At 44.8% G+C, this 18,169-nt stretch overlaps 1 protein-coding gene and 1 long non-coding RNA gene across 2 annotated transcripts; one reads left to right on the top strand and one right to left on the bottom strand.

The window, feature by feature from the left end:
• Positions 1–1,398: 1,398 nt before the first annotated feature.
• TARDBP (TAR DNA binding protein) lies at positions 1,399–7,241 on the bottom strand. Its single transcript, XM_074161584.1, has 6 exons — positions 6,856–7,241; positions 6,167–6,419; positions 5,292–5,455; positions 4,606–4,746; positions 3,725–3,895; positions 1,399–3,348 (listed from the first exon to the last, which is right to left on the bottom strand). Exons 2-6 carry the CDS (start codon positions 6,402–6,404, stop codon positions 2,818–2,820), a joined length of 1,245 nt encoding a protein of 414 aa, XP_074017685.1. The 5' UTR covers positions 6,405–6,419; positions 6,856–7,241; the 3' UTR covers positions 1,399–2,817.
• Positions 7,242–7,283: 42 nt separating this feature from the next.
• Positions 7,284–16,996, top strand: LOC141473944 (uncharacterized). The gene is made up of 3 exons (XR_012463612.1): positions 7,284–7,589; positions 12,378–12,470; positions 16,062–16,996. It is a non-coding gene; the product is annotated as an uncharacterized lncRNA (long non-coding RNA).
• The last annotated feature ends 1,173 nt before the right edge of the window (positions 16,997–18,169 follow it).

Raw genomic sequence — 18,169 nt, forward strand, 5'->3', positions numbered from 1 at the left:
ACCACTGAAACTTGAAAATTATTCTAAAGTGTTCAGGGATTTTGTCTGAGGGTGAAGGAAGGCTGAAATTATTAGCAAAGATTACTCAGTGCTGCCAACCAGCCTGTTAAAACCTAAACCTGGACAATTTAAACAAAATTAAAGCCATGCTAATTACAAAAACTTACCATGAAGTTCCTTGCGGGGGGGGTCACAGTTAGGCTTTGGAGGTCCCAGAATACCATTTTTAAGTGTTACTCAGCAGAAGTAGCTGGTTAATAGTGCAAGTGCTAAAATGCAAAATTCACAGATGGTAGAGTTTGGAGATTATTCTGACAGGTGCAGGAAAAAAAAAATAATTCCAAGCAACTTTTTGCAGTGGGATATGAACAACAGGAGTGTGGGATTAACTCTCAGCCCCCATGTCCAGAACCCCTCTTAAAACCCTTTAAGATGTACATTGAGACCCGGCTTTTTTATACTGCAAGTGGCAAACTAACTGGAGTGCAGTTTTGTCCGCTGTTTAGATGGCTTTCTGTTCAGAAGCCTCAATGTAATACACAGTAATGAAGATATAAGTTAAATAGGTAAAGAACTGTGTAAATATCCATATTCAGAACGTTCTTAGCTACAGTAGTATGGTGTATAAAAAATAGGGATTGAGGTTCAGTGGGTTTCAAGTGCAAGTAAATTAAATCCCTCAAGCTCCTACCACCAGCGGAAACGATCTTCCACCAGTTTCTGCTGAAACATCCTGCTCGCTGTTAAGAAGCTGCATCTTAGTTGACACTTCTGCATCTGTAAAACTTAGTTTTTCAGGTTAAGACTTCTGTCAAAGTCTATGTACGGTTACTAATGCTTTATTCAGCAGGAAGCTCTTTCCTGTGGCTAGTTTCAAACATGAGTTCGTAGCTTGTTTCTGAGCTAAAAGTGTAGAAGAACCCTGTTTCCCAGGAGCGGGCAGGGCTTGTAACAAGTTAAAACCAAACACCCCCAGAGGAGATGCTGTGGACAGAAAGACGTCTTGGCGGCGTCTGTCTCCCCCAACCCACTTCTGATGAGGAGCTCCCAACTCCTAAAAGAAGAAGTAAGTAACGTTCCTTGGCACAGATGCAATGTGGAGGAAACTGCTTACCATTCTAGGTGCGGGCACCCAAGGGTGTGGGCGCTGGATTTTTAGCTATATACGTATCACTGAACAGTGCAAAAATACAGTGGATTAAAGTTGGGTGTCGGGTACCGATACGTGGTGAGCGGTGGCTCCGTTTGACTTGTCAACTTTTAGAGCATGTTTATCTGAAACAGACCGAATTACTGCAAAAAAGGCTTTACAGAAGTTCATCTCAAAAGGGTAAAATTAATTAACTGCTATGAATTCTTTGCATTCAGGGCTGCAAAACAAAGACACATATTACTTAAATCAGTTTTATTTAAGAATTTCCTACAGTGACAAATCTTATAAAAAGCATCCAAACACGAAACTGCAGCAAACAGCATTCTTATGGATATCTTACAGACAGTGGAGCTTCCACCCTGGAGAGGCACACTGAGCTCGCCCGGGAGCTCTGCCGCGAGAGCTACCGCAAAGCACACCACAAGCTCAATGTTCTCATCACAAACCCCATCATCTTCGATTCACGTTACCACACTTACAGATCATTAACAGAAAAAAAAAAAACAAACACACACCATACAGCATTCACAGCAGTTGACATAAGGGAAAAAAAATACAAATATTCATTTCACATAACACATTCAGCTAATTGATTAACTAGGTATAAAACCCACTTAAAGTCTTCCACATATGGATGTCCTTTGAATGCAATAAACACTCGTACTTTTATTTGCTATCATTGCTCTCCGCACACTCTCTCACCAAAGCCACAGGATTGAGAGACATCTCGCCAAGTAAAATAAAATCCCATTAATGCACCACCAGGTCTCTGCATGCGCTCTCTCCTTTTATCTCGCACATACCAGCCCTCTCATGCCTCGGCACCACCAGCAATCCCACACAAGGTTTCAAAAGTTCAAACAGCCTTCTGGTTCCATCTCACAGCCTTGCGTTCATAGCGTTGATACGACTCCATGAAATAAAGAGTAGCGGATAAAAATGGAACACCCACCGTCTAAGACGCAGCATGTGCGGTGTGATGAAGTATTCTTGGATGAGAAAGCATGTAGACAGAAGTATTCCTAAGGCAGAATATTTACAGCACTGCTTTCAATGAAGTGCTTCTTCCATACACATTTGAAATGAGATGAACTGCGGAGATTAAATGAAGCCTTCATATCGTACTTTAGTATGGAGGGGAGACAGTGTTAAAAAAAAAACAAAACAAAACAAAACCAAACCACAAAGGAAACAAAAAGGACACCGTGTTCTCCAACTGGGCACTTGGAGAGTCTTATGGTGGGATCAAATTAAAAACAAGAGGGAGAGAATGCTGTTTCTGACCAATGGTTTCCATTTTGAACATGCAAAGAATTCAGGTAGCCAGGAAACAAGGGACGAAGTATTACAAGAGAAACCTTTCCTATCGATTGTAGTGTTAGTTTACCTATCGGGCAAACAGCAGTCCACTTCCAAACATTCAGTATTCCAACAAGATATGTAACAAAACTTATAAAATTCCTTTTACCTTTCTTTTCTTTTTCTTTTTTTCTTTTTTTTTTTTTTTTGTAAAAAAGAAAAATGTCAAAAATACTGCTGAATATACTGCACACTGAACAAACTGATTTGGAAAATTTTAGTATATATGTAATTTACAGTATACTTACCATGAGTTAGAAAAATTTGATTTCCCACCATAGAGTCAGTATCAGAGCCCACTGCGTCTACATTCCCCAGCCTGACGATTTGGAATCCATGCTTGAACCAAAGCCTCCGTTAAACCCACTGCTGGAGCCGGCGTTGGAGGCCGAGCCCCAGCCTATCGCTGCCCCCGAGCTGGAGCCGCCGTACGAGTTATTCCCTGAACTAAAGCCCTGGTTCTGCTCCCGCTGCATGTTGCCTTGGGGCTGGTTGTTCCCCGAGGGCCCCGACTGGTTCTGCTGACTAGCCAGCATGCCCATCATGCCCCAGCTGCTCTGCAGGGCCGCCTGCGCCGCTGCCATCATGGCAGGGTTGATGCTAAAGGCTCCGAAGTTCATCCCTCCTCCCATGTTACTGCCCTGGTTGTTGCCCAGGCCTCCCCCGCCTCCTCTGCTGTTGCCAAACCCCCCCTGGTTCCCAAAACCTCCCGGGTTACCACCGAATCTTCCACCTCTCTCTAACTGTCTATTGCTATTGTGCTTAGGTTCAGCATTGGATATATGTACGCTGATTCCTTTAATGATCAAGTCCTCTCCACAAAGAGATTGGGCAACCTATAAGAAATAAGGGATTGATTAAACATGTGTTAGACTTCCTTCTTTTTAAATATTAGTAGTACAAGATAAAAAACCCCCACATGATTGAGAGCAGATATTTAACCTGCAAAGGAAGCATATGTATGTACTTCATCCAATTTGAAGTGTTTTATCTTTGCATTCACTGCTACACTAACTGCAGAGTGAAAACCCGTCTGTACAACAGCATCTGCAAAGTGTAACCTTCAACAGTTCAATAAATCAAACCAACCTAATACCACTGGGATTCTCCAGACAGTGAACAAAGTGATTCGTGTGTAGTTCAGAAATAACACTATCAAGCTACTGAAACACGGGCTGTCTAAATGTGAAGTTAAAATATTTTAAGATGTACCTGATCATCTGCAAATGTAACAAAAGCAAAAGCTCGGAAGGGTTTAGGAATGAAGACATCTACCACTTCTCCATACTGGGCAAAGAACTGCCGGAGTTCATCTGCCGTCATATCCTCAGTGCAGCGCCCGACAAACACCTTTCTGCTACGCAAAGGTTCGTCAGGACTTTGCTGGAGAGAATTGAAGGGAGAAAAAAAGGAAAAAATGAAAAAGAAATCACCGTTATCTTTAAAAACCAAGTTACATTATGATAAATCTCTTAATCTAGCCTGTTCTGAGCACCAAAGATCAAGAAAGTTTGAGATTGTAAATTAAAGACTTAAAAAAATGTAAGTTCTGTTCAGAACATGCCTGCACTTTGGTACAGATGGAGAAGAGTCACAAGAAAATGAAGACAGGAGCAATACACAGGAACAGTGACAAGGCCACCGCAGGAGGGTGCTTTTTTTGGGGTAATAACTGCATATATACACACAGGAAATGGAAGCTTCACGTTCAGTTTTGAATTCAAAGACTCATTCTGATCTTCCCTGCGTTAGTTATTCCGCCTGCTCTATTCTCCATTTATTCATGCAGACAAGTTAAGCAGGTACTGCCGGACGTTAAAACACGTTTTCAGATTTCCATCTGTGCTTAATTCCCCCACATAACGAGCAGTTTTCCCAACACTTCACTTCCTGCTCACCCACCTCCTCCTTATTTTCCTTCCTTGCTCTCACTTGTCCTGGCCAGTCACAGACTGAAAAGCCACATCCATGAGCGCATTATTATTATATTATTATTATTATTAATCTGTTCATCTGCTCACCCAGCACAGCTGCTAAAAAGGTGCACTTCGAGTGTTGGGTAAAAATAAAACTAGCAATACATAGGAAAGTACCTTAGAATTAGGAAGTTTACAGTCGCACCACCTTCCATCTATCATGTGCCGCTGAGACATTACTTTCACCTGGGTTTCATAATCCGTAAACCGAACAAAACCAAAACCTTTTGAGTGGCCAGTTTTAATGTCCTTCTTAACCTAAGGCAAAAAAAAAAAAACACAAAAAACCCAGACTTTTAAAAGGATCACAGAAATAGCGCATGTGTCACTCAGCTGGTGCAGGATTCGTGCGGTACAGACGGACAGGCAGTGATCACACAGACACAACCGCTGGGACGAATCGTGCTGTCACTGAGTGAATTTAGTGAAGTTCTGTTTGAGAGTTTATCAGTCTTGCAGACACTCCCATCACAGCATTAATTCCTTAACGCGTATATATAACCACACACATACTAGCTGCAACAATTAGTAACAGTAATATAAATTAAAAAGCTCTTAAAAACACTGTACTCATTAAGCTGATCTGCATGAATTACCACTCCCAAATACCCCTGCCCATCTGTACCCACACAACCCCGCAGCTGCAAAGCTCACGGAACAAAATGCAACCTGGGCACAAGAGACACGGGGCTTCAGACCTTCCCGGAGTTTATGCGGCTGTTTGTTTGTTTCTAGTGCCTGTGTCCAAAGACCCGATTTCTACCCAATGTCCCTCCTTAACTTGAGCTGCAAAAGGATTTTACCTGCACCATAAGAACTTCTCCGAATGTACTGAAATATTCCTTTAAGTCTTGTTCAGTGGTTTTCCAGGGAAGACCCAAGACTATTAAATCCGAAGTCTTCTGAACTGCTCGTTTCACTTTCACAGCTGATGATGCATCTGTTTCATCCATTTTCCTCTTATTATCTGAATATAAAGAAGTACATTAGACACCATCCTCAGCTCACTGTTTCCACTGATTATGAACCAAATGGTATAAAATCATAGACTGTGATAAGAAAAGGTACAGACAACAAAGGACACGTGCAGGCAGCTTATTATAGTAATTCAGATCCAACGATAAGGAGAGAAGAACTGTCTATGCTTAAGTCCTCCTCCAAAACGCTATCTGACTTAGTTTTGTGTTAGTTTGCTAAAGTATTATCCAGTAACATTCACAGTGCTATAGCGATGTGGAGAAAACATGATTTTGAACAAGAATACTTCATTAGCGATTTACTTCCCCTTCTTTCTTCTTTTTTTAGGGTGGGTGAGGGGGGAGACTGGTCAGGCTGCTCTTTTCCTGAGCATTTTTAAATGGTACCTCTGACCACACCATGGCTGGAGAAGCGTCTGTGCGTACACAGAGATCCCGTTACACCACAGTCATCGAAGGTCTCTATAAGGCTGTGAACCCTCCAAGGATAATGCGAAACTTTGTCATTAAAGCGCTTGGATGGGCAGCGTTAAAAATCTTACTGCACATCTGAAAACTCAGTGGGGTGAAATCTACTCCACCTAAACACTCTCTGAATAAAATCACTGAAGTTCAGTAAATAGGAGGGTTCAACAATAACACTGCAGCCATGTTAAATTAGCAGTGGTTTGCCCAAAAAACCCGAAGGAACGAAGACAAACCTTTGGGGTAATTAACAACGTAGACCAGGTTTCCCCAGCCGGCTTCCGGCGCGTGCAGGATGCCCTCCACCAGCCGGACCCCCCTCATGCACTGCGACACGGGGTTCCGGTAGCGCAGCCCGCAGGCCCCGGGGAACTGGGCGGTGACGGTGGAGAGCAGGACGGTGCCGTCGTCCTCCGAGGGGATCTCGATGGGCTCATCGTTCTCGTCCTCCGTCACCCGGATATACTCCGACATCTTCGCTGGAAGTTACTGAAGTAAAGGAGGGGAGGGAGCAGGCATAAGCCGTCACCTTGTTTCCCTTGGTTTTCATCACCCTGGCCTTAAAGCACAAGCACCTCTGTATTTGTTACACAGCGGGGCACTCCCAAAGGTGTTACTCACTGACACTCCAGCCTCGGGCCCTGCCGCGCCGACAGACGCACGGACCAACACCTCGGCCCGACCCGCGGCCTGTAGAGGGACCGACAGCGACGGCTCCCCGAGGCACGCAGGGATTTCCCAAGGCCGCCGCGGCCTCCCCCAGCGGGGCCGGTGACGGGCTGGGGGGAACGGCCACCCTCGGCCCCACCGCCCGACCGGGCCCACCCGAGCCTGCGACCTCCGGGCGCGGTCCCCAACGCCGGTCCCACCGCCGGCAGCCCCGGCCCGAGCGGGCCCCGAACGCTCACGGCCGCGCCCCGCTCACCGGCCAGGGAAGGGAGCGGCGTCTCCGGGCGACCCTCACCGCCTCCGCCGCGCACCGGCCCGTTACCCTCCGCTGGCGCCGCACAAAATGGCGGCCGCGGCCCCCCTCAGAGGCCGGGCCGGGCCGTGGGACGAACCATTCCTACCGGCTGGGAGGGGCGGCAGCAGGACGCGACCGGCCGCGGGGAGCTCGGTGGGCCCCGGTCGCGCTCCGGCGACGCGTGGGCCGCGTTTCGCCCGATCCGCGGGCTGTATTTCCGGGATGGGGGGGGCGGCGGCGGCCGGCGGAGGGACCGCTCCCCGATCCGCTCCCCCCCCCCCCCCCCCCAACGGCGGAGCCGGTGGTGCGGCCCTGCCCGCGCCTGCGCGAAGCACGCGGCGAGCGCGGGGGCTGCCGGGAAGGGGCGGTGGCGGGGCGGTTCCGGTGCCGGGGGGGGGGGGGTGTGCTCCCCCGGGGAGCGGGGCGGGATTCCCCGCACACACACACACACGTGGGGACGGGAGGTCCCGCCCGGGCCGGGGCCGAGCCCCCCCGTAACGCGGGGCGGCTGTTCCCGGTCACTGACGGCGGTTAACGGCAGAGCCCCAGAGCCGCACTGCGGCCGGGCTGGCCATGGGAGCGGCGGCGGGCAACGCCGCAGGCGGGGTAAGGACCCGCTTTCCCGGTAGCGGCCGTCGCTCAAGATAACGGCGGTAACTGGTAAAGGACCCCACGACCGCACCGGCGGCTCCCGGGTGAGTCTGGGAGGCCGCTCAGGGCTTTGGGCGAACATCAGCCGCGCTCGGTCCCGCCTGCGGAGCCGCCAGCTCCCCGGGGCGGGCGTCCCCGGGAGAGCTCTCATCAGGGGCCTGCGGAGAGGGAGGGGAGTGCGGGGAACTCCCCGGCGTGCGAGAGAGGCTTCCCGGCGGGCGGCCGTCCCTCTCTGTCCCCTCTCCACTTCCAGAGAGACACGAACGAGCGCACTTAATTTGCGGCCAAAAAAAAAAAAAAAAGACTTCAGGTTAAAACCAAACAAAAATCCCACCCGACCTCCCTGCACACACACTCCTTCTAACAAGTCCCAACCCATGGAGCAGTTTGTTCAGGGAAGATGAGGGGTCTCCATCACTAGGGAGAAGTCGGCCATGGGTGACCTGAGGTGTACCCAGAGCTCTCAGCTGGGCAGGAGACAACAGTTTGCCCTTTGCGGTCCCTCCTCACAGGGTGTGATAACGGTAGCGGTGCCGAGCACGGCAATCGCTGCGCTATCTGAGCACCAGCCTGGAAGTGCCCGTGTCTAAGGTTACCTGTAGCGTTAGCGCAGGAGGCAAACCCTCTCCCCAAAAGGCAGGAATGAGCGATACCGGCTGGGGCATGTTCCCACTTGAAGAGCATCGTCCTGTGCCTGGTAGGAAGGGTTGATCCAACATGCCTCCGTCTGCAGATCTCCTGCAGGCATTCCCTAGGGATCTTGGGAAGAAGTAGATTAACCAGGCTGACTAACACAGGCAGTTTCATGGCAGCTCAGTTCTGTACGCCGTATTCAGTGTCTCAGCCTGACACCCTCCCCCCCATTCCCCAACAACCGCTTCACCACTCAGAACTGATGTCTTCATTAATTCTTCCAGATGTTTGGGTTTAGTTTCTTTTTTGCTTCTCTTCCCCCATTCACTACCGTGCTCCAGCCTTGTATAAAACGAATTTGTAGGATTGCTAGAAGTTAAAAAAGCTTGTAGTTCTATCCCTGTGCTCTAATACCTAGTAAGTGTTGGCTATAACATGGCTTAATGCTCTCTAGACCCAATCTCCCCTTATTTAATGGAAAGAAATAATGGTTAAATCTCATTATACAGTATTATCAACTGAACTCCAAAGCCAGGATGGCTAAGGGACACTCATGTTTTCTTTCTGCCACTTTTCTGACTCTTAAAAAAAAATTTAATATATACATAGAAGAGTCATCTCCGTACGTTTTCCGAAGCTGGAGTCACAGGAAGGACTGTTAGCCAGGCTGCCATGCCAAGCCTTCTCTGCTCGTGTCCCCCACACAAGTCTGTGTGCAAAAGAACCACATGGAAGAGAAGAACAATGGTGGCAGGAACATGGTATTTTCCACCTGGTCTGGTTCCTTTTATAAAGTTAATCATTTGCTCCCAGTAGCATAACCTTCTAGATAAACACTCCATGTTTTTGTTTTGCAGTGGTAACAATATAAAGCTCTAAGTCAACAGCTGTTTTACAGTTTTAATCCATCATTTTGTATCTGGATAGTTGCCATTCCACATCTCCAAGTCATTTTACTTTGATGCTTTAATAATAAGCTTATCTGGTCCATCAGTCACAGTCACATTAGTTGCAAGTCGCACCAGAGACATCTGTAACACAATCAGCTTTCATTACGAGATGCATATGAACAGGAAGCCACACAGGGTTGTCATTAGCAGAGCTGTGAAGTCCTGCCTGCCACCGTCACACAGAGAAGGAGCGCACTGCAGAGCTTTCTCTACCCAGCTCAGCTCGGTGGCTGAACCAGTGGACTGTACCACGCTATTGCAAGGAACAGAATTCTACCCTCTTCCCCCTCCTTTCTCCTCATCTCTTCCTCTGTGACACTCATCCAGTCCACGTGTGCTGTGTTCCCAGTGCCCATCTAGCTTGACCTTCCTTGCACCAGTCTTCTAAAGAGAAGTTAAAAATAAGTCTTACTAGTAAGGAGAGAGGACCCTACAGCTAGGAAAGGCTAATCCAGTCCCTTGCATTAATGTATTCTGCTGAGTGTCTAAAACTCCCACTTAAGACTTCTTCAGTTGTAAAAACTGGCTCCCAGCACCACTGAAACCTAGCCCATCTATGCAACTTTAGATTAAGCCTTATCATTTAATTACCATTTTTCAACAGAGTTCTGAGAGACCTGACTAGACGTAGGCTAATGAGATAAGCTAATGCTCCGTGTAGGCGTTCTCCTGAAATTCCTACATTTTCTAGTCATCCACAATATACATCCCAAACCCGGTTCTGGTGTTGCCAAGTCAGCACTGAGGTAGTCAGCGTTGTTTGAACACGCTTTGAGGACTGAGCGGTAATTGCAGCGTGTCAACATTACCTACTGCACCATTCCGAGTCAAAGCTATAGTTTAGCAATTGTGCTATTTGAAGAGGTTGTCATGGCATTCAGCCAGAGTGACCTCTATCTAACAAAGCATCTGGTGGTAATTTCACTAATGAGCAGAGTAAGCATCAACCCTGAACTAGATTTCATGCAGGTAAAAGCTTGGAGAGAGCAGTGAGCTCGATGGCTGTAAAACAGACAGGGAAAGAAGGGCAATTATTCACAACAGAGACTTTTGCCCCAAGAGCTTGTGCCTCAGTTTTAGCAACAAACAAGCTTGGAATTAAACAAATGCTACTACCCATTTTCTGTAAGAACTGGGATTCTTGCAGCTCTTTCCTTCTGTTACTTTGCATTATGATTAGATTTAAGTTAAAGCAATTAACAGTAGTATTGCTCTTGAAGTAACTACACCAGTGGGCATAGAGCTAGTTAATTCACCAATTCCCTCACACTGGCAATTCGGAGTGCCCACGGGTGTAGATAAATGCAATACGTGGTACTAGCCATCATGTATATTGACTTAAGTGTGCCCACAGGCACAAAACAAAATGCAATACAATAACTATTTGCTGCTCTAGGTTAAGCGTGCTCATGGGTACAAGCAAACTCAGTGTAACTATCAGCTGTTCACCCTCCCAAAAGCACTCGGGATGAAAAACAACATCAATGGGCATCTAAGTATAACCTCATGATAAAAAAAACCACTCACAACTGTGGGTACTGAAACCATGGAGCGCTTGGGCCTATTTCTAGTCATAGAGCAGTACAAAGCAGGAGGATTTAATGAATGATGGCATTTCAGTGTAGTCAGGATCTGGCCTGATTTTGCCAATAGTTAATAAATCCCATTTCTCAGCCTCATGCAGTGGAAATATTTTATTTTTTGTCAGCATCAGGTTTCTCCAGCTTTATTCTGAGCGTAAGGAGGATGATCACAGTTTCTCTGCAAAAAAGTCTGAGCAACATAGAGACATTAGATCCTCTGTGTTGGTTCTCATTCTAAATACATTTAGCAAGAGAACAACAATAAGAAGGCATGTTATCACTGTGCCCTTAAGGAGTCTGCATCCTTTCAATCAGCCTTACCCTATTCTTTCATTCCTAAGCACAATCTTCTCTGCCACATGCACCCAATAAAGCCCACCTTGAATGCAGTTGCCTCAAGGAGTAGGACACCCTTCAGTTTATTTATTTCTCTTTGTAATTTGAGCCTCCAATCTATTCCCTTGAAGGAACAAAATCAGCAGTATTTCTTTTTTCCTAGCTACAACTGAAAATCCACTCAGCCACATTAAAAGTAGCATTTTTACACTACTTACATTTTTCTCCTTTTTCTTTGAAGGACCTACCACAACCACCACAGGGACATTTGCAATAATTACTTCTTTCCTTCCCCAGAAATACCTGCCGTAAATAGAGCTTTCCATACACAAGCAAGTTATCAATATAAGAATTTACTAATACCTAGCAGCCTACAAACAACTGCTACAGAAATGCTTCCCTTAAACAAAATAAGCAGCTTCCAACCATGTAAAGTACCTGGAAAGATCACTTAGTCCATGGTTCTCACAGTAACACTCTTCCTAATTCCCCTTAGTTGAAACAGCATCTAAGGCTTCATTATAGTGCCTGAAATATTTCAGGCAATTTTCCCATGATCCTATAAAGCCATGATTTCAATTACCTCATTTTTAATCCACCTGAGATGGGTTAGTCCTGTTTCTTAAAGGGGCAGAATTTCCGTCTTCTTTTTGGTTCATGTCCTTATTTACTTAACTCTTCCAAATGATTATAAGGGGTGATGTGTTTTTTAATCTCTCAGTAAACACAATCAAAGTCAGATTTTTTACATGCTTTGCTCTTGTAAAGATCCGGAAGGACTCAGTGCCCATCAGTCTGGGTGCTTTCAGCCCTAGTAGCTGTTTTGCAAAAATAACTTTGGTGCTATTTCCCTAACTGACCCAGTACAGAGAGTCACTGCTGCTACTTGTTTTACCATCAGACAGATATTGAGTCTTGGTGGGACAAGAAATAATCAGAATAAGCAACTAACTTATCTGAGAGTGAAGCTGATTAAGTTGATTAAAAGCTGTTTTTGAAACAGCTGGGGTCAGCCATCCAGGTGTGGCGGTGTCCTGGCTGCTGCTCGTCAAACCCAGCCCCATCATACAAAAGGATGGGCCTGGGTGGGAGCTCTGTTAGAAACTAAAAATGTGTTGTAGTAATTGGAAACTCACCAATGGTGACAAAAGGCCCCTCTCAGCTCCAGAGCTATTGCTCATGCTTGGGTGCTGACTGCTGTGAACGAGGGTGCACACCAGCGTGTGGTATCTGACATCTCTTGTTTGATTGGTACCTGTGGGAACTGTCAAATGTTTGCATCTTGTACACAGAGAATGCAAAATTAACTTCATTCTGTTTTGTTTGGCAGAGTCACATCAAACCACCTGCAAGTCACCTTCCTTGCCTTTCTGGACCATCCACAGCAGAGCCTGGGAAGAATTTCTGCCTGTGATTCTCAGAGGTATCTAGTCAGTTCCCAGAGCTCAGTTCCTGGTGAAGATGTGCCAGGCATCTTCCAAAGGAATTTGTTGCCTCTTACAGTGTACTGGAGCTGGGATTCAGAAACATTTTTGCTAGTTTGTGTAGTAATTCCCAGCATAGAAGAGCACGAACTTCCATCAGCACAAATTGTCATAAACCAAAGGACAAAATCTACAGACTGGGAACTGTCCTGGAGAGGTAGCTTCAAGTCTATAAAATCGTGGGTGTGTGACAGATCCTAAATACTGAATATAAACATTAGTATTTACACTGGAGGTTGGAAATAGACTCCTTCAAAGGCAAAGCCACAGGTGGCTTGGGTAAGATGTAGCAACTCTTCCTGTAAGACCTGGAACAGTATGAAGGACAACTTTGGCAGGATCTATTTTAAATCTGTTTTGTCTTGTTTTCCTTCTTTGTGGTTTTTTTTTTCTTTTCTTTTCTTTCAAAGAGCAGGCAGACAGTCCGGGGTAGTTCTTCTGTTTTTGAACAATGCACACTCAAGTATAAGACAAAGACTGTTTTTGAAATGGTTAGGTTTTACTGCCTGGTGATATTTTTTCAAAGTACATTTACTGAAGATTTATGTAAAATCTATCTTTTGTCTACTTAAAATATGTGAAATGGATGTACAGGGCAAAATTTAATGCATATGGGTTTTCATTATTTTAAATCATTTGCAATATAAGTGATTTATTATGACATCAGACATTTGTTCTTTGGCTGTCCACCATAAATTGAGGCCCACCCAAATTTCCAGTCTTAGCTATATTTCTGCACTCCCTCCCCAGTATCTATAATCTCAGCTCTGTAATTCTTCATGTAAATGACTTTCAACAAGGAAAGGAAGAGAACACATAATTTGCTTTAATACAGGTAATTTTGAAAGAGGAGCAAGACCTTTACATGAGAAATAGTTGACAGCTGCGGAAAGGGGAGAACTAAAGCTTGTAGAACAGAAAGTCGTTCTTGATGAGAGTGGTGAGAGCTACTGATCAACCAGATGTGACCAAATTGACTTTTTGTGCAGTTGAAACTGCCAGAGGTGATAGACTCCTATCTTTCTCTTTCTGATTTTTTTCATGTCTTTTTAGTGCCCTTACATTTACAATGCAATTAATCCAACTCCGGCCAGTTAATGTTGTAGGCAACCATTTGGAAAACTGAGGTATTGGTGTAAGCCAGTTTCCCCAAGGTCATTCTGAAAGTCCATAGTGAAAAACTGGTGGCACCTGACACTCAGAATTGTGCTTTCATGACAGACTTTCTCCTAACAGCTATAAAAATCTTGAAACGCTCAGACTTTTTTTAAAGACCTTCTGGAAAACTGCATTCATTACCGTGTTTGCCAGTTGTCTTATGACAATTAATGGGATACAGACCTTTGGACCCATCCATAGCCTATACTTGAAGCCCTCCCAGCTCAGTAGTTACTGAAAATTGTCGCTATGCAATAGCTCTTCAGTGGCCTACACTACAAGAATTAAACACCTGAACTCAGCCCAGTTTCTCATCCATGCATGTTGTCTCAAAACCTGCTAGGTCAACAGACTGTCGAGTGTCCAATTTCTACTCATGAAATTGAAAGACAGTTTAGTCTGAACCAAACATTGTATTTTTGCAAACTTTCCTCACCCACACCACGTATCTTAGTCTTGACACAACTCCTTTCCCGCTCTGCCAAAGGATTTCACTGTTTTCACAATTTCATGCATTATAGCTTATGCGTTTTAAAAAATACAACCTATATTTGACCTGCCTAAAGATTTGTAGCAATTCAGAGCAATATCATAAACTACAGCAACATGCTAAGGGGAATCTTACTTGTGACCTCCAGGCTATCTGCCCAATCCCATAGCTACAAGTGTGTCTGACTGCCCATTTATCTCTCTTTGCTGTCTTTCCCACAGTGCTAGTCCTAAACCAACCAACAGCACTGCCAACAATCTTAATCCTGAAATAAGAGTAGAGTTAGAGTGATGGACCTGCATGTGCTTGCCTTCATTCTAGCTTCCAGTGGCTCTACCGTGATGAGATCCAATTGAGAAAAATCTCAGTGTAGCTCTGATTTATGTGCAAAAGTGCAGAGGAGAGCAGAAGCTTTTAGTATCTTGGGAAGTAGTTAGGAATTAAAGCCAAAGAAAGGACAGTCATGTCAATTACATCCTTAAAAAAACCCAACAACTTAAGTGAAAGTCCTGGCTCCTGAACTGTTTCTGGGCTGGCAGATGTTCACAGTTCTCTTGGCAGATACTGCAGAAAGCTAATGGGCCCATTTAGATCCTCTCCTTTACACAATGGCATCGGTTCTACAATTTTGAGGGAGTCCTCGTGGGGCTGTGATATTTTAGCATTTTTCCTGAAATGAAATTAGGGAATGCGTTTAATAGTTTAAGATCTCTGATGATCCCTTGTCAGGAATCTCCACTGAACCCAGCACTTCACTCCAGATGTGGCTGAGGGAAGAAAATCTCATGTGAAGTGCAAGGCTGACACCTGGAGGGTACTGCCGAGATGCAGCTTGGGGAGTCTGGAGGAGTGAGACAGGGATTCTGCAACACACAGCCTGGGTTAGGGAAGCTCAGAGGGAGTGGCAAGATCCCAGGTTTTGGAACTGCTCTTTGCTAGTGAAGGAGTGCTTTAGATACTCTTCCCTCTCCCCTTTTCCAAAAATAAAGAAAAATTCAGACTTCTATTTCGGATTTTCCATGCCTGTTTTTAGGAGTGGAGAAGACCACAGAAGCAAACTCCATGTCATCTAGTTATTCGCTTCTTCCATGTTCAGGAATATCTGGATCAAAACTTATCTTGTTCAGTAAGGTGCTACAAATAACACAAGGTTATTTTCAGTTGGTTAGTCTAATGTATTTTAATTGCTGCGTATCAGACTTCCTGCTGCTTCACCCTTTGTGTAACTCCTCTGTGCTGCGAGTTTCTGGAGTACAGACTTGCAGGGCGATTCCTACTGTCAAAGCTGCAGCTGGAAGATTTGGCATTAGGTAGAACTTGTTCTTTTCATGTCTGGCTCTGCCAGCACCCACAGTGAGGCTTTTCTTGAAGCTGATCCTAATCAAGGAATGCAAGGCAGCTTCTGGGACAAAGTCTTCATGCTTTTGGAAGTTTGCTTTCCAGCCTGGCAATCACCCATTCATAGCACTCACTCAAACCTTTTCAGTAATCTCTATTCTCTGCCAGGAATTGTCTCAGTATTTGCGAATGTTGTTTTTGCTTGATCTAATTTTAGAATATGTTAATAACTGAGTTATTTACTGTGCTGGCATTACCATACATTTAGTACCCCATGAACCCAAAGATTATATATCCATTACATCTCCTTAATTCTCTTTGTCATTGCCAGTGTGGTTCCAATCATCGTAAACTTTGCTTAGCAGTGAATATTTGCTTGAAATGGAAAAAATGGGAAAAAAAAACCCAACAAACAACAAAACCCCCAACAACCAAGAGTTATTTTCAGAACTCTCATATGCAATTGTAGTACACCTCCCCTAGTCTCCATATGTCTTCAGTGGTGCACCTCAATACTGACTGACTGCATATCTTTCCTTTCTAGCCTTCAGACTCCGAAAATATCACCGATATTTGGTTCATCCTGGTGAGCATACCGAACTGCTCCATACATTCCCCACCCAGACCAGCTTAATGGGTGAGCCATGAAAATACTTGCTCCAGTCTGGGGAGCAGAAGAGAGGCACGCTGCCAGCTCCAGTAACAGCCCAAGATGTTTGGTGTGCTGGAGGTGTTCTTTTCAGCCCAGAGACTTGGGAAGTCTAATGCCATCTCTGTGGCTGCTGTTTCTTCAGTGCTTCTCATTAACTGTGGCATGACTCAAAAGAGGCAGTAACATCTTTACCCTTCCTCCACCCCAACAATATTGCCGACACTGGATTGTCAGTTATGCTGAATTATACTGGATCACTTGTGGTTATTCAGTGATGTAGACAAATACCAATTCAAGATCAAGGGTGAACCCTGGCCACTAAACTTGTTTCACTTGTGACTCATTCCAGACTTAAAACCTGGCTCTTGCTGACATTTTATTAACCCAATTTGTCATCCTCCTAACCCCCATTATCCAACCCAGTCAGATTATTTACTTTGAAAAGATGTGTAGATAGCTTCCATGCGAATCATAAGTAGATCCAGGTGCCATAGCTAGATTCCAGAGGGAGCTACAGTCATAAGATACATGTGGTGGTAAAATAACTTCTGTCCTAGATGCTTCAGAACTCAGTGACATTCTCCCTGTTTAGATATTGTCTGCAAAGCAGCCCGGCACCAATATGCTAAAGTGCCTAAGTACGTACCTTCGGGCCTGTGCGTGGTCCCAAAGAGATAAGCAAAGGTAAATTTAAGCATGTACTTAAAGTTAAGCACATGCTAAAATATACTCTTGCTTTGGAGTCAAAATCAGTGACTACCCCCTCCTAAGCAACCCCCCTTGAATCTTTCTGTTTATCCCAAAATAAAGCATTCATGTCAAGAATGAGCTTACTGCCTTCCAGAGAATTCATCGTTTCCAGTTTGCAAGCTTGAGGAGAGAAATCCAGGAAGCATCAATAAATCCACTTTGACAGCAGAGTAAAGAGCTGCAAAAGGAGTAACCTGTCAGAGTAATGTGACTTAATTTCTCAGAGAAAGATCCTTTTTATAGGTGAAATAAAAATGCCAGCAAAGTCAAATAGCAGGAAGTGTCACACTTGATTGTCTCTCAGTAGGACAAAAAATAAATAAAAAGAAGACATTGTTTTACATTTAGCAAGGGAAGTAATAACATAAACTGAGAGTAATAACATACATTGAAAAATCTATGCACAGCAACCTGACATGACAAAGGCATGTGTTCCCACATGAACATTCATTTAACCTACACATTTTTACTTGGACAAAACGAAGGTTACATGCCAGGGCGTTCAAAGATCTGGTGAGATTCACAGATTGGACATGAGGGGGCAGCCTTACCTGCAGTTTATCGATGGCAAAACTCTGCTGTGTAATATCGAGGCAGGGTCAGTACAGGCAGTTTGGTTTGGCCTCTCAAGTTGCAATGTCAAGATCTGGAGCTTTGCCCCTTTCTAAACAAGGAACCCATCCAGGTTTTTCAGATTTCCTTATTGGAAGGGTGAGCACTGTCCCTTTAAATAAGCACAGAGATCTCAGTCCAAATGGGGAATGAAGCCCAGGCTACCAACAGTTATGAAACCTCCTTTTTAGAGCTTGCAGGCTTAGGGGCCGCTGCTACACTCCGAGGTTAATAATCAGTTTTAATATTCACTTAGGGGGCTGTAAAAAAAGAATGAAAATTTCCTAATTTGAAAATGGACTTGATTGGCAGCTTTATTATCTCTGTAAGGTGCGTGGCATTCCACACAATCAAGTCGTTTTTTTAAATAATCTCACTGCTTAAGTCGTACACGCTGCTAATTGCATTTTAATAAGTCTCTTTAAAATCTTTCCATATTTTTTAATATCCTAATATTAGATAAGTGATTGCTGGGGACACTGGAGGGCACTGAAGTTTATAGAAAGAGGAACACCATAATGAAGCTTTATTGGGATGGCATCACCAAACAATTGCTGTGATAGCAACACTCCCAAGCTTGGAAAAGTGCCAGACATTCCCCCCCTGGAACTGACTCAGACACTAGCCTCTCTGGCTCA

This window comes from Numenius arquata, chromosome 20 (genome assembly GCF_964106895.1).
Source record: "Numenius arquata chromosome 20, bNumArq3.hap1.1, whole genome shotgun sequence".
NCBI lineage: Eukaryota > Metazoa > Chordata > Aves > Charadriiformes > Scolopacidae > Numenius > Numenius arquata.

Bases quoted from the DNA above. Each gene is read 5' to 3' on its own strand.
- TARDBP (XM_074161584.1), bottom strand. From the start codon at position 6,404: ATGTCGGAGTATATCCGGGTGACGGAGGACGAGAACGATGAGCCCATC. The intron at 4,747-5,291 runs GTAAAATCCTTT...TTTTTGCCTTAG, and splicing joins GAGAAGTTCTTATGGTGCAG to GTTAAGAAGGACATTAAAAC. The intron at 3,349-3,724 runs GTACATCTTAAA...TATTTCTTATAG, and splicing joins TTACATTTGCAGATGATCAG to GTTGCCCAATCTCTTTGTGG.